Below are 16415 nucleotides of genomic sequence, written 5' to 3' on the forward strand. Positions count from 1 at the left end.
TGATTGACAGGGGAACAAATGAGTGTTTAAATCTATTACACACATGCATGGAGTTCTATTATATCTCCTTAGTGCCAACAGCAGTTAATTTAGTTAAAGCAGTTAAATTAATTAGTAAATAAAGGATGCATTACAAATGTCCCAGTTATCACCACCCCTATATTATCACCATCAACAATGATACTGTACCTGCTCCCGAGTTGGATGAGATGAACAGAGTGACAGCATGGATGGAGGCTTATATTAGAGGGAGAGGGAGGTAGAGAGAGATTGTAATCGAGGGGAGAGAGAGAGAGAGAGAGAGAGAGAGAGAGAGAGAGAGTGGTGTAAAGTATCTGAGTTAATTTACTCAAGGTACTGTACTTAAGTACAAGGTACTTGAGGCATTTGTATTTTAATTGAGTAGCCTACTTCCAATTTCCAATACTTCTACTCCATTACATCTCAGAGGTAAATATTGTACTTTATACTCCACTACAACTATTTGCAAAGTCTAGTTCCTACTTACTTGTAGCTTTTGGTTATTATTAAACAAACATACATTACATTAGCCACTTAATTCTGGCCAATTGGAAATAGCCGAACTACAAGCCAAAATGCATAGTTCTAAAAATACTTTTTACTGGTAACAGAGCATTTCTTCATTGCAGTATTGATACTTTTACTTGTGAGTAGTTAGTGTGAGAAAGAGAGAGTGAGAGTAAAGGGGAAGGTATAAAGATATAGTGTGACAGAGAATTAACAGGTGGTTCTGGATAACTGAAATGCATATAGAAGAATGGTGTGCTAGTTGTTACAGTGACAGTCAGTTGACTCTTGACGAAGATAAATGAGAACGGTATCACACTTTAAGTAACCATGCATTGCAAAGCAAATGTAAAGTGGCATTCGATGCTATGCTGTGCCAAAAAACACAATAGACCTTATGCCAAAGGTGAATCAGCGGTATTGTAACACTATTATTATTGGTAGACAGTGGCAGGCAACCTAGGCCAACATTGGCACAGGAGGGTGGTCACTGGCACACTGGCATAAGTGTGTGAGAGAGATCTTTTATTTTAATATTAAGAAGTATTCAAAAAAGTTTAGTCTGTGAAAAGAAGTCCCCTCACATCTATATAAATTACACCCTGCGCATAATTCTACATTCACTCAAACTCTGGGCTCTGAGTCTGTGTGAAAGAAAATAAGCCACATAAAAAGGTTATGTACAGCCTATGGACAATCAAAATCAGATGGAAATATTACATTTTTCGCCCAATTATTTTGGGGGGTCCCCAGATTATTATTGGCTGAAAAACGGAAATTAAGATTGTATAGAACACATAATACATGCATAAACTATCATTAAAGATTATATCTGGTTTCATGACAGTAGCCTATTTATTTATGATGTATTTTCTTTATGATAAGCCCGCCCTGCCCCGGGGCAGGGCAGGGTGGGGTGGGGGCTACTCTAAGGGTGGGGGTCATGAGACATTTCCGGGAGTCTCCAGCCAAAAACGTTGAGAACCCCTGGCCTATAGCAACAGTAAACAATGGGAACTATTTTTTTAGCTAAACTATTTCGCAAAACTGAACACTGCTCAGGGGTGTAACGATACATTTTAACAGCGATACGATATACGCACGATACATGGTTGACGATATAAGATCTCTCTCTCTAGGTCGTCCTAGACGACCTAGAGAGGCGAGCCCTCCATCGTTGCTTCCAGTCAGTCATCCTGGTATTCCTCCCGTACATGGCCAGCTCGATCGTTGGTGCTTTTCTTTCTTGAGTATAGGCCTACATCCACATTATGCTAATGTGTCGAGATACATGGACGATATCGGTACATTCATAGCGATACGATTCAATTATGTATCATCAATACAGTAACTATTTTAGCAAAGAAATTAAATCTGCGTGAAATGTGTGGATAGTGCAGGTTTTTAAGGGAAACATTATTGTTATGGATATAAATAAGTAAATACAGGAATTGAACACATTATGGACAGAGAATACAGACATTTGTGACCGTTTGACTGATGCTAAGTCGTTGATTTTTTTTTATGTCATGTGAAAGCAGGGTTCAAATTGATATATTGGTTGTTCAGTTTGACCCACCAGTTTTGGAGATATGGCTTATAGAGTAAGTTGAAAGGTTCACTTCTGTGGTCTCTAACATTACACATAGCTATAGGCTACATTTATTTCATATTTACATGTCGATTTCAGCTCTGACATTTATTTATATATGCTCTAGTATGTGAAGATGTCTGTCTGTGCCATTAACTCATTTTGGATAAAATAAATTAAGTTTTTCTCCTCTCCTGAACAGTTAAGGAGAGGAAAACCGATGGAGAAACGCCGCTAAAACCCGAAAAACGCACACGGTGTGTGGGGACCTTTATAGTCTTGCCGCCATGACTGTCTCTGTATCAAAAAGAGTCACATTTATCGATACCGGTGGGAGCCGTTCAGAAATCTGGTCGTCTTAGGCCTGACTCACACGTGCAGAACAGATTGATGTATAGCTGATGCATGAGACTTATTGACTGATGCAAGCTCGCAATGCATTTCCAATGGGATTCACATGGTTTGACACAACATTTGTGTTGTATGAGGGGGAGTGCGGCAGTCGAAACACAGCCGAAAGCCGTACAACAAAAATGTTGTGTCAAACCATGTGACTTCCATTGGAAATTCATTGACACTTACCCTTTGTTTACATCTAGCATGCATCTAGCATGCATCAATGTTGTATGCTAGATCGAAAGGTGCATGGGAGTGAAGCCTTAGGCCTGACTCACACCTTCGCAACAGATTGATGTATGCTTGTTGTATGAGATGTATAGCTGATGCAAGCTCGCAATGCATTTTCAATGGGAGTCACATGGTTTGACACATTTGTGTTCTATGAGGGGGTGGGGGGCAGTCGAAACACAGCCGAAAGCCGTACAACACAAATGTTGTGTCAAACCATGTGACTTCCATTGGAAATGCATTGGGGCAAGATGTATCACACCCTTTGTATACATCTAGCATGCATCAATGTTGTATGCTAGATCGAAAGGTGTGAGTCGGGCCTTAGAGTCGAAACGGGATGAAAAGGTTGTGGCGACTGTCCTTGATGATAGCCTACACTAGTGTGCTTCGCAGTGCTTAGGGAGACCACCTGCTGCTATGCGTTTGTGAGTGGTGCTGGTGCAGTTCCCATACCGGGCTGTGACACAACCAGACAGAACGCTTATGGAGCTGTTGTAGTACAGCCTGAGGATGCAGAGGGCTCGCTCTGAACATCTTCAGGCGACGCTATACTTCTTACAACTAATATTCCCTAAAGGCTAGTTTCCTTTTTACACTCAGGGGTTTGCTGGGTACGCCTACAGTACATACTGCTATAAAAGACAAACAAAACAAGAGTTAAGGAGGCTTCGTGGGAAGAGCTATTATGATGAACTTATTCAATTACATTTTAGCCTAATTAGTTTTTATGTGAGATTAGAGTGGTTTCATCTGTGAAATGTTTTATTTATGTCCTTGTTTGTTGTATAATATTTGTTTGTTTTTACACAGAGCACCACTTCATTCTTTTCAAAAAAGTGTTAAAAGTATAGACCCAATATGCTTGTGTAGCCCCCAGCCAAGACCCAGCCCGCAATAGCCCTGCCAATCGCTTGGTCTGGCGAGTGGGAGGCCCGGGTTCAATCCCCACTTCCGCGCAATGCTACAATCTGGCGTAGTCGGCAGGACGTGGAGCGTGATATCCTTGCGTGAGGGACATGAGGACGGGCCAGCCCGAGTGCCGCGGGCGCCTAAAAGACTAAGTATAGAGGAGTCCACAGGGGACATCGTGTGCAGCAGTCCATGGTGTGAAGTGAGAAGCGTGAGGACGCACTTCAAAAGACTGGGGGGTGATTGTAGCCCCCAGCCAAGACCCAGCCCACAACAGCCCTGACAATCGGGATCAGCCCTATTGGCACGACAGGTTGCGTGTTGGTCTGGCGAGTGGGAGGCCCGGGTTCAATCCCTGCTTTCCGCGCAATGCTACAATCGCAACGAATTGTATTTCCTCATGTTGAAATAAGATGTTGCAAGATCCTACAATAAAATCAATAAAACAATTAATATCAAGTGCCTCAGGCAGATCTTCGTCGAAGTAATGACTCGACAAAACAGAGAGTGCAACACTCACATGGGTGGGGCGGATTAGTGTCGTTTTCTCAGCTAATCCACGCAGGGAACATTTTAATTGCATTGAATAAACAGTTAACGGATGGATGGAAGAGAATCAACATTAAACATTGTTACAGCCAGCAGGATGGGAGCAGCTCCTCCCGGATGGCAAGGTCAACAATAAACATTACGTTACTTTGTTTTGTTTTATTTTGTTTATTTTGTGGTCAGATCAGGAGCAGGTTAAATATTTATCATGGAGAAGACCTAATAATTATGTAGCACGATACTGACATGCAAGCCAAGGTACAGTACAGTATAGTGCAGTTAAATTCCTTGATCAGTGACTGTAATTAACCACTTAATGCCTATGTACATAACATATCCAAATCTGCATTTTTGAAACGCTGACAATATTTTGTAGGGATGCAGGATTTAAAATTAAAAAAAAAAGAAACACGCCAGCAGGAAGTCATATTTGTAATCTGTAATCAGGGAAGTTAGGCCTACTAGTAATGATAGCTTTACATTAAAGCTCAAAACGCACTTATTCTTCTACCGACCATTTACTCAAATGTTTTAAAAGCAATACTGCAATACTGCAATGTAAGTATTGGGCATCAAAATGTATTTAAAGCACCAAAAGTAAAAGTATTCAGAATGTCTCTTTTTAAGTTTTCAAAAGGCCAAAATGTATATAGGGCTGAAGTGGTTACTGTATGTTTTGTAATAATGAGCAAAGCAAATCTACAAAGTAACTAGTAACTAAGGTTTTCAAATAAATGTAGTGGAGTAAAAGTACAATATTTGGATCCGAGATGTAGTGGAGTTGAAGTAAATGTATTGCAATTTGGAAGTACTAAAGTAAAGTAAAAATACCTCAAAATTGTACGTAAAGGGATATTTCAATTTCAAAAAAACTTTTGGTCATTTTATCATCTACTTAGGTTTAGGTGAACACCCCAGACAGCTTTTAAGTTGCTCGATTCAGATATTTGAAGATATTCATTGTAGCTGCCCTGCCCCCTTCCTATACAAACCAAATGTAACTTCAAATTACATTTTAACCATGATAGAGTAATCAAAAATACCTTTTCTGGTGACTGATATTATCCTGGTAATACATGAAGGGGCTGTGTTTTTTCCAACAAATGTTTTCTTTGTTTTTTAATTCCTTTAGATTTTCATCCTCCGTCCTTTTCTGTTCCAAAACAATTATTTACTAACGCCATGAGGTGCGCTCATCACTGGCATCACCGCGACTCAAGAGCTTTCTGCTGTCTGTCTGGGTACGATTGCTGCTCTGAGCCCTTGAGCTCTCTGCTGTCTGGGTAAAACTGCTGCTCTGAGTCCCTATAGAATCCCTATAAGCTATCGACCTTATAACAACCTTGACGTACCTTATTTACGTTACCAAGAATGGTGAGGTAATACTGTAGAATAAACGAACATACATACCCCGACATACTGTACATACAAACAAACATACTCATCTCCAAGGGAGATGAGTCGATCTGTCTACAGGGATGAGGTGGTGCAGTTGACTGACTGGTGCAGAGAAAACAACCTGCTCTTGAACACATCTAAGACCCAGGTGCTGGACATAGACTACAGGAGGAAGAAAACAGTCATTCCACCACTGTTCATCAATGGGGACTGTGCGGAGAGGGTGTCCTCCTGCCGGGGAGTCCACATGGAGGAGGGCTTGACCTGGAGCGCGAACACCTCCGAGCTGCTGAAAAAGGCCCAGCAGAGACTTTACTTCCTGAGGGTGCTCAGGGGGAACAACATCACACAGAGACTGCTGGTGTCCTTCTAATCGGTGCTCCATAGAGACCATATTGACATACTGTTTATGTATGTGGTACACCAGCTGTACAGTGGCGCAGAGGAAAAATCAGCAAGGGCAGAATCGATTTGTACCGGCCGGCCCGTCGGCCGGTGCGATGGGTCGGCCAGTCCGTGGGAGGGTCGGCCGGCCGGGATTTTTTTTTCTTTTTTTGAGTGGTGCAACCACTGCTACATCCAGCAATCCGTATACCTGTATCATGTATCATGTATCAAGTATCAATCATCATGAGCACGAGTGGTGTGCGCATGAGTGAAACCAGCAATGCCCATTGCCCAGCAATGTCCGTGTGTGTTAAGGCTGCAACAACGAATCGATTAAATCGATAAAAATCAATGATTAAATTCGTTGCCAACGAATTATCTTATCGATTCGAACACATTGCGGGTGTTTTAACTGTTTTTAACAGCAGCTTGACGCTGCTATGCTACGGGAGAGAAACCACTCTCTCATACAGTGAGAGTTGTGCATGCGCTCATCGCACAAGCAACATCACAAAATAAAAACAACAATGGCAGCCGCCATGGTACCCTCGTCTCGCGAACGGATGAAAACATGTAAAAGCTGGGAGCATTTCACACTCGACAAGCCAAATAAGCACCAGCCCATGGGCCGGTACCAAAAAAAATTAGAAAAAATTCCGTCCGGCCGACCCTCCCACGGACCGGCCGACCCATCGCACCGGCCGACGGGGCGGCCAGTACAAATGGATTCTGCCCTCCCTCGGAAAAAACTCCAGGGGGTCATAAATACAGCACAGAAGATCGTTGGCTGCCCTCTCCCCACACTGGAAGAACTACACAGAGACCGCTGTCTTAAAAAAAAACTCAGAACATTATGAAAGACACTTCCCACCCCGGTCACTCACTGTTTGAACTGTTGCCATCAGGCAGACGGTGCAGAGTGATCAAGTCAGGGACCAACAGATTCAGTAACAGCTTCTATCCCACAGCGGTAGTTGCACTCAATGCTGCTAAGAAATGATCTGTTGCTGCGACACATGTTTTTGTTCTTTTCTGCTGTTTTAAGTGCAATAAGGGTTTGTTGTGCAATAACAGCTACAATTACATGTTTGTGCAATATATATGCCTATAGTGCTACAGGGGTTGTGCAATAACAGGAAGTCAGGTGTGTTTTGTTTTAGCTTTGTTGTTTTGTGATATGATGCATTGATTGGTTGGCACTTTTAATTTCGTTGTACATGTTGCAATGACAAATAAAGATCCATCTATCTATCTACATACCCAGCGATCGCAGTACTTGCGCACTCTGCTTGTAAAAATAAGACTTTCCCTCACATATTAGGAGAATATCAGTCACCAGAAAAAAGGACAGGTGTGTTTTCGATGAATCTATCATGGTTAAAATGAGTTTGAAGTTTGTATAGTAAGGGGGCAGTACAGCTAAAATGAATATCAAATATCTAAATACTGAATCGAGCAACTTCAAATCTGTCTGGGGTGTTCACATAAACCTGAGTAGACGATAAAATGACTCATCATTCACTGCCAATAAGCCAAATGACGTCATGATGACGTTTTGGGACTAAGTTTTCAGGACTAAGCCAGATCACAGCCTGTATGGGGACGATCTGTACGTACTTTCCAGGACGTCTTCACCAGTTGCAAATAATAAAAAACATGAGTTAATAATACAGTACCTGCTGAAGTGTGGTGATGAGTTTCAATATATAACAGGCTGCTCTGTGCCTACTGGATCCGGTCTGTGGAACACATTATAAACACGTACATGAACTCCGTTGCCTTTCTCCGACTGGATCTTCATCCTGCAGAGGGAATTGATCCCACACTTTTGCATCAACATTTTTCTTGTTACCATCGGTAACAAATGGTTTATTAATCTCGTCAAACAGTAAAATTCTCCGTTGCCGAGATAAAACAAGTAAATGCTCTGAAAGGAGTTACATATTATCTGAGTCAATTACTTTCCCCCTAATATTTCTTTTCTCTTTTACAAATTATTACACATTTTTAAAACATTTCAAATGTGTAATTTTAACCAGTTAAGGCATCAGACAAGGTGCAGAATAAATATATATATGACACATACTGTATACACCTAATCAATGGTATAACAACAAGGCCTATCTCATCTCCGAGGTAGAGAATGTCTGCAATAAGACGACAGTGATGCACAGTGAACAGCAGGTGTCACTGTAGAGCAGCAACAAACACACGTTTGTCCTTTCGTACCAACCAGTGTTGATTTCGTCGACTAATACAACGAAACATGTTCGTCGACTACCTTTTTTCACTGACGAAAACTAAATACAAACTAAATAAAAACTAAGCTGTGATGACTAAAACTGTGACTAAATAATATTGACAATTCCATCAACAAATAACATTTTCGGGAGGGACTAGTGGAGAAGAAGTCGTTTTATGTCTGGTTGCAAGCAGGCGTCACATTCCGAAAATAGCAGATCTACAAGCTCACAACGCGTCGCTCTGGGACAGGTTGTGCGCATGTAGATCTGCTATTTTCGGCATATATAAATCAGGCATTAGGATGCCATAATGGCCCGCTAAGGTACATTTTAGTCGACTAAATTAACTGTAGATTTAGTCGACAAAATTTACACTAAATTGACACTAAAACATTTCAGCTGACTAAAAATGTGACTCTAAAACTAAATGGAATTTTAGTCAAAAGCCCATGACTAAAACTAAATCAACATTTGCTGTCAAAATCAACACTGGTACCAACTCGGTTTCCTGTGCTTGTTCTCATCGGTATATGTAAAAAGTTAACACAACAGGCGGAAAACTGCACAAACTTTGCATAAAAATGTTAATCGACATTCAGATTATAAGCTTGCATGAATACGTTACGCAACTCGGATAAGCATCGACTGTTAAGGCAATAATTGGGTGAATTGCAGTAAAGAAGACAACCAGCAAGCTAGTACAGAAATGCTTAACATATACGGTACTCTAGTTGCAGTGGTGGAAAGTAACTAAGTACATTTTAAGTACAATCAATGTTGAGTTTTTGTACTTTACTTGAGTATTTCTAATTTCTAATACTTTTACTTCTACTCCACTAAATCTCAAGGGAAAATATTGTACTTTTACTCCACTACATTTACCATATTGTGCTGAATATTTTCAAAATATTTGTATACATTTGAAAACTTGAAATGGGACAATCTGCATAGTGAGTACTTTACTTACTTTTGGTACTTTAAGTACATTTTTATGCCGATACTTTTGGTACATGTTGAATACTTCTATTGTAACAGAGTATATCTATATTGCAGTTTCTCTGCCTCTAGGTGGCAGCAGAGGGTAATTAAGCCAGGGTTATTTCCATATATTTGGGCAGTTTTACATTTCAGTTCCGGTTTCCCGGCCTGGAGGGGGCGCCATTGTTACGATCGGCTAATGTTAGCGTTAGCTCACACGGTTTATCTTTCGCCAGAAATGCTAACATGTCGGGAGCGATGCGATACAAAATCACAAATCACATCCGAACATCGGATGGATGATCAAAACCACGGACAGCGCTCGTAGTGTCAGAGATAATAGCCAAAAGAAGAATCTACTTTGAATGGGGGACGTGCGCAAAGATCCTTGTGCTGGGGGTGACGAAGGCGTTGCCTAGCAACCGGGGCCAATGTTAAAAGTAGACTTTCGGCAAAACCGTTTCATATTTGGTGTAAATCTTTATGTACGAGACATCTCGTACTTAGCAGACAATGGGTGTAGAGGGAACGTACGAGAAATCTTAGAGAAAGAAATTAAGTAAAATACTTGAGTACTTTTTCCACCACTGCATATATACGGTACTCTGTTGTACGGCGGCGCCAAAAATACCGCGATGAGAGCCAATAGATCGGCTATTATTCGGTGCACAGCACTGCCGTACGCTGAAGCACAACTCAGGCTTTAAAAAGCGTGGAACATCAGATGATTATTAAGACTATATGGAAAAAGAGTCTTCCCCAGAGCCAGCCTGGGTCACAGTCTCTATAGTAGGAGGTCCACCCGCTCCCGCAGAGCGAATTGATCCCACACTGTTGCAGGTCCAAAATGTCTGTGAGCTGTCGTCCACACATCACCGCCACGGTGCAGGACAGTCCACGTGGATCACCACAGCGCAGGACAGTCCACGTGGGCAAAGCCAGGCTCCTTCCGCTGCTCCCAGTACGTGTTGTTCGTAACCCACGTGTCGTCCCTCGACTTCCTGCGAGAGCCAACGAGAACAATAGCAAACTTGAACCGTTTCACAGTGGCAGCTAACCTACGGGCACTAATAGCTCCGGACTGTCACTAAAACTATTACTATCGGCTATTTGAAAATAGGTAAAAGATCTAATAGCCAAGGGTCCACTTGGTTATCATTACCAACCTCTCCGTCATTCTGCTGGGGACCCCCTCAAGGACCACTGGTGGTCGTATATGCTGGCTGTATAGGCTAGTAGGTGTGAAAACAGCAGGGGTTCGGGGGCTCGGGCTGCTGTGACATGCCGACCTTTACTGCGGCGCAATATATGGGGGAACATATATGGGAAGTTTCTGACTGTTTCTCCGTCAAGTGAAAAAGAGAGCATGCATACCGCACAAAAATGCATCGAACCTCCATGGACTCGAGCCGAATGACTGCGTGATGATCATGGATTACATTTATTCATCGAGGACGAGGTGAAAACATGCGATTTAGTTGTCATTCCATTGCGTGGTCAGCTCCACTGAAGTCGGATCTCGGAAGTCAGAACCAATTTATTTCAGCCAGGGGTCCATTATGGTTTGGGTCCATCCTTTTGAACCCGTGAAGAGCTCTATGTGATTAGTATAACTCTATAATTTATTAGTTCATTTCGGATGAGTGATGTCCCTCAATTACAATTTACAATTTAGCAGACGCTCTTAATCCAGAGAGATTTACATTAGGCAATAACAAAAAGCATGGCATACCGGTACATCACATATATAAAAAGTAGTTATCATGAAACATGCGTAAGCTAAGAACGTAACAGTGGAGTATCTATATCATGAACTATACTACTGTATATAGATATTATACTATACATATGTACTATAAAGTGCTATGACTACATAAAATGTTTAGTCTAGTGCTGTCTACGTAACATGCTATAAGTCTGTTTAAAATGCTATCCAAGTCTACATAAAGTGCTATCTAAGGGGCTAGGGCAAGTGCTACGGGCCATGATGGAGTCTGAAAAGGTGGGTTTTCAGATTACGGCGGAAGACTGGGAGTGAGGCTGCAGTTAATCCAATGTTTCATGTAGTTGTATCTTAGCCTACTTGTCTCTAACATAGAGTAGGCATATGAGCTTGAATAACCCTTAAATAGAAGGGTTGGTTGTTATAAAAAGAACAAGTTACATGAAGAATCTGGCTTCGTGTGTTTGGTTGTTCTCCTCCAGGACTCTCCTCCTGTCTCTCTGCAGCTGTTCAATCCTCTGTTTGTGTTGCTCTGCTCCCTCCACGTCCCCTTCCTCTAGTAGTCTGACACACACACAACGCACACGCACACGCACACACACACACACACACAAGTGGTGTCTTGTGCTGTACACATCCTTCTTACTGTACACTATGCATTTTCTATTCACTAAACAACTGTAGATATTCAGAGATGTTATTAGTCCAGGAAAGATAAGTCATGTGTTGTGTTTTGTATGTATTTTATCTGTTAACTGTGATGGAAACCTCAATGGCAATAAGTCCCAGGACTGTAGTTTTATTGCTATCAGAACATAGCCTAGAGACCTTTTAACAAAACACACTTCCCTTTTAATTATTAAAAAAGCACACCCGTGTGAACTGAGTGGTGCATGCAACTCCCCTCTCCCCCCCCCCCCCCCCCCCTCTCTCTCTCTCTCTCTCTCTCATTAGCAGGCAACAGTGCAGCACTGTCTCTCTCTCTCTGTTTCTGGCACAACAGCGCCCCTACTGGTACTCATACTGGTGCTCATTAACGTCACATAGGTGAACCAACACATAGGCGGACACATAGGTGAACCAACACATACTGTAGGTGAACACGGACATTGCTGTTTCTTGGAGTGGTTGCACCAGTAGTACAACACTTTAAGCTCATAGTGGACCATGTGTGTTGTGTCACCTTTGGTCTGGCCGTAGCCTGGTGTCGGTGGGCGGTAGCAGCGGCTTCAGCGATTCAACCAGCTCGTTCAACTCCATCGCAAACTTGGTGAAGCCATAGAAGCGCTCATGATCGGCTGGCATCGCATCTGCAATGCAATAATACACCATGACAGTCACACATAATAAACTATATATATTTACATCTGCAATGCAATAATACACCATGACAGTCACACATAATAAACTATATATATTTACATCTGCAATGCAATAATACACCATGACAGTCACACATAATAAACTATATATGTTTACATCTGCAATGCAATAATACACCATGACAGTCACACATAATAAACTATATATGTTTACATCTGCAATGCACACACCATGACAGTCACACATAATAAACTATTTTTACATCTGCAATGCACACACCATGACAGTCACACATAATAAACTATATATGTTTACATCTGCAATGCACACACCATGACAGTCACACATAATAAACTATATATGTTTACATCTGCAATGCAATAATACACCATGACAGTCAGACATAATAAACTATATATGTTTACATCTGCAATGCAATAATACACCATGACAGTCAGACATAATAAACTATATATGTTTACATCTGCAATGCACACACCATGACAGTCACACATAATAAACTATGTTTACATCTGCAATGCACACACCATGACAGTCACACATAATAAACTATATATGTTTACATCTGCAATGCACACACCATGACAGTCACACATAATAAACTATATATGTTTACATCTGCAATGCACACACCATGACAGTCACACATACTGACAAGTACAGTACTTAAGTAAAAGTACTTAGTTACTTTCCACCACTGATTTTAAGCCTTTTATTTGGGTGCTAGTACAAAAAACAACTAACGTTTCGACCTAGAAGGTCTTCATCAGAGTCACAAAGGTGGCAGCATTTGGGGAAGTCTTAAAATACTTTGAGGTGTATTATGGATGTATTATTTGCCGGTCCAAAATGTGACATTCACGATGTAGTATTGAAGTTAGAATTTTATTTCTGCCTTCCCACTTCTAAAAGAGACGCAGTCTCTATGTGTTTTTTCACTGGTTTAAATAAAGGTTAAATAGATAAAATAAAAAGCCTACTTGCTCTCCAGATGCAGGTGGCTGAGGGGGGGTCTCCGCAGTAAACCCCCTCGTGCCACTTCCCAAACAGCCTGTGGATCACCTTGCCTTTGTGGTCCGTGACGGAGCCCTCCACCTCGTTCATACTGGAGTTCCAGTACTTGGCCTGTGGTGGTGGGCACACGCAAACAGTCTGTCAGTCTCAATATGATTCAATTCAATTTGGCCGTTTTATTACCCACTTACAAATCCAAGTACTTATACAGTGACCTACTGTAAGATTAAATTAATCTTATACCAGTAAGACGCCGTAAGGCGACGGGCAAACGAAGGGCTGACACACTGTACCGGAATAATGTCACTTCATTATGTCAGCACTGTAATAGAAATTTCATTCTAAATTGTCTCATATAAGCAGGAGTGCACAGCGAGTTGTAGAAGTGTGTGTAAGTAGAGTGTTGAGAGGCATTTTTTGTGGGCTTGTTTTCATAGACCTGGCAACAGTGTGTGTGTGTGCGTGTGTGTGTGTGTGTGTGTGTGTGTGTGTGTGTGTGTGGCATCGCGTTTCAGCGGCACTGCACGTTTGCATAGTAAGTGTGCCACCTTCGGTCGCAAAAACAGCATCATAGACAGTTCAGCCCAGTGGTTTGCCGGGTATGACCAAATCTCAAGGTACCTGTAAATAGTGAAAAGTGCACTTCTACAAGCCCACATATTAGTAGTATTTACTCTCAAGGCACACCTGCGTTGTGTTGAGTATAAAAGGATGTAAATAGAAAGTCAAGTACGACTGTATAGTTCAGAAATTGGCAATTTATTGTATTGGGGGGAGGGGGAGGAACTGAGAAGAGACGTCCAACGGTCAAACCTCCGTGGTTGGCGTACATATCTCGATATCTGTGCGGTGCCACTGCCAATACAAAAACATACTGTATACAGATTACAGAACCATCCTATCGGTGGGGCAGTTTGTTTAATTCCGCGATGGCCGAGGGGACAAAACTCTTACTGAAACGGACCTTTTTCCCATGGCAAGGTTCTGTATCTTTGTCCAGATAGCACGAGGTTAAAAAGGAAGGCAATGGTGAAACCATAGACTGTAAAAAATATGGACAAAGCGTTCCGCAGGTCTAACATGAACGTAAAATGAAGCCTGTCAGTCCTTGAATTGTACATCGCCATCTTTCTAGATCCGTTTGGGCCCAGCTGGCCATTGGTTGGCCCAGACAACGAGGCGGGACTTCCCCCCTTCTTCTCTGTTGGTTTTTATTTTGACTCGAGTGGGTGGGGAATCCCGATCATAGACTGTAACGGACGGTAGCCACGCCCCTCAGAACATACGCGACTTTATGGTCATTTCTTTTAATAAATGGGACCATATTTCTTTTTTTTTCTCCATTAGAAATTAGACTTTAAACTAGTGACTGGAAGCAGAAAGTATTCATGACCATGTTTATTAAGGTAATACAGTCTAGGTGAAGATGGGCCCAAATACATGGACTTCTATGGGGCTATGGGTTTTTTTGGGCCAATGACAGCGCCCCAACAGGCCATTATATGAACTTTCAGGAAATCCCGATTTCCTTAGTAGCTTCACAAAATATCTGTCTGACTGCCCCCCTGGGTGAAACGCACAAGTAGAGGTGAGATGAACGTCCGCTGCCAGCCAGCGGGGGGCAGTGGTGGGTAACCCTCCTACTGAAGGTATGACAGTATGTACTAGTGATTGTAGTCTGCTGCCTGCCTTTTGTCTGGTGGTAATAATGGAGAGCCAGAGTTGTGTCTAACCCCCTTTTTGAAACGAGCTCCTCGCCACTCGCCCTACACACTTCCACTTGGTTTGAGCATTACATAGATATATGAATAATAGAGACGGCACTGGAGGCGAGGGTAATCCCGGTGCCGTCTCTATTATTTATATATCTATGCTCAAACCAAGTGGAAGTGTGTAGGGCGAGTGACGAGGGCTTAGTTTAAAAAAGGGCCCAGGGCTGGTGCCAGTGGTGGACATTTTTGTCAACATTCCATTAATATTGGATGCTCAATATGAATCACAATAATATTACCAGAAATGCATACATAGTTAGCCCTGAATGACCATAACAGGTGTAACTCTGAGAGTGTTCAAAATGATTTTGAACAGAGTTACACTAGGGGTCTTTGCAAGTAAAACATTTGACAACTAGTACCAAATTATTTTGGGGGGGTCCCCACATTATATTAAAAAAATATATTTTTTATTTTTTGCAACTGAATGGAAAATGGAAATGAAGAGTTTACATAGTACACAGTCACAGAGTGCATGCATACAGTACACTTTCCTTAATGATTATATCTCTGCTGTCGGGAGGAAACCACCTAACTCCAAAATGTTCATTTTTCAGGAAATTAAGAAAACCTTATATTTTGAAAACAACGCAATACAGCCCCATCAAAGTTGGTGGTGTGATTTTATATATTGTCAATGACTTGCATGAGAGGAGGAGCGGTAGTGGAGTTAGCTGTTTTAGCAGACAGTTTGAGGGTCCCAAGCGTTTATTTTAATTTTTTATGTTTTGTTTTTGTGGCTTTCACCTTTATTTAATATTTTTTATGGAGGGACAGACAGTAGGCTGACAGGAAATGGCGAGAGAGATGGGGGGTGACATGCAGTAAAGGCCGTCGGGATCGGGAGTCGAACCCGCAGCACACTGCCAGACTGGATCACCAGCCAAGGTACCTGGACCGCTGAGCCATGGCCCAGGCCGTCCAAAGAGTTTTTTAATACTTTCCATTGGTTCAATATATATATATATAAGGGTATTCAACAGCACTGATTTATGCAAACAAATCTAAAACTTAAAAAATTGAGTTATGAGGTTTCCTCCCGACAGAAACTATATCTGGTTTCAGTATTTATGATATATTTTCTCTATTATTAAGGTTATTTTTGTCAGTTTGTATTGGGGGTGGGGAGGGGGAGGGGGGCTCTTTAAAGAGCAACATTCCTGGCAAGTTTCTTTATTTTTATATATATATTTTTATCCCACGATTTTGTAACCCATTTTTCACCCCTGTGTCAATCATCTAATGTGATCCTGGGCTCTACACATCCGCCAACCTGGGGAGAGCAACGGACTTAACTCTTGCTTCCTTCATGCTTGAGTGTCCAAGTTGCTCCTTTACACCTGACAGGG

The 16415-nt window shown here is 41.8% G+C and overlaps 1 protein-coding gene across 2 annotated transcripts in view; it reads right to left on the reverse strand.

Moving 5' to 3' along the window:
• Positions 1–7860: 7860 nt before the first annotated feature.
• The window catches only part of osbpl3b (oxysterol binding protein-like 3b), a 113438-nt gene continuing 104883 nt past the window's right edge, over positions 7861–16415 (reverse strand). For both annotated transcript variants that reach the window (XM_083761316.1, XM_083761317.1), the window contains 4 exons: positions 13261–13405; positions 12120–12246; positions 11378–11500; positions 7861–10214 (listed from right to left, as the gene is read on the reverse strand). In XM_083761316.1, coding sequence (XP_083617442.1) covers positions 10118–10214; positions 11378–11500; positions 12120–12246; positions 13261–13405 — 492 coding nt within the window. In that variant the 3' untranslated portion in view covers positions 7861–10117. The remainder of the gene's footprint in view (positions 10215–11377; positions 11501–12119; positions 12247–13260; positions 13406–16415) is intronic.

The sequence above is a fragment of the Protomyctophum parallelum genome, assembly GCF_964188405.1.
Source record: "Protomyctophum parallelum genome assembly, chromosome: 3".
NCBI classification, from domain to species: Eukaryota; Metazoa; Chordata; class Actinopteri; order Myctophiformes; family Myctophidae; genus Protomyctophum; species Protomyctophum parallelum.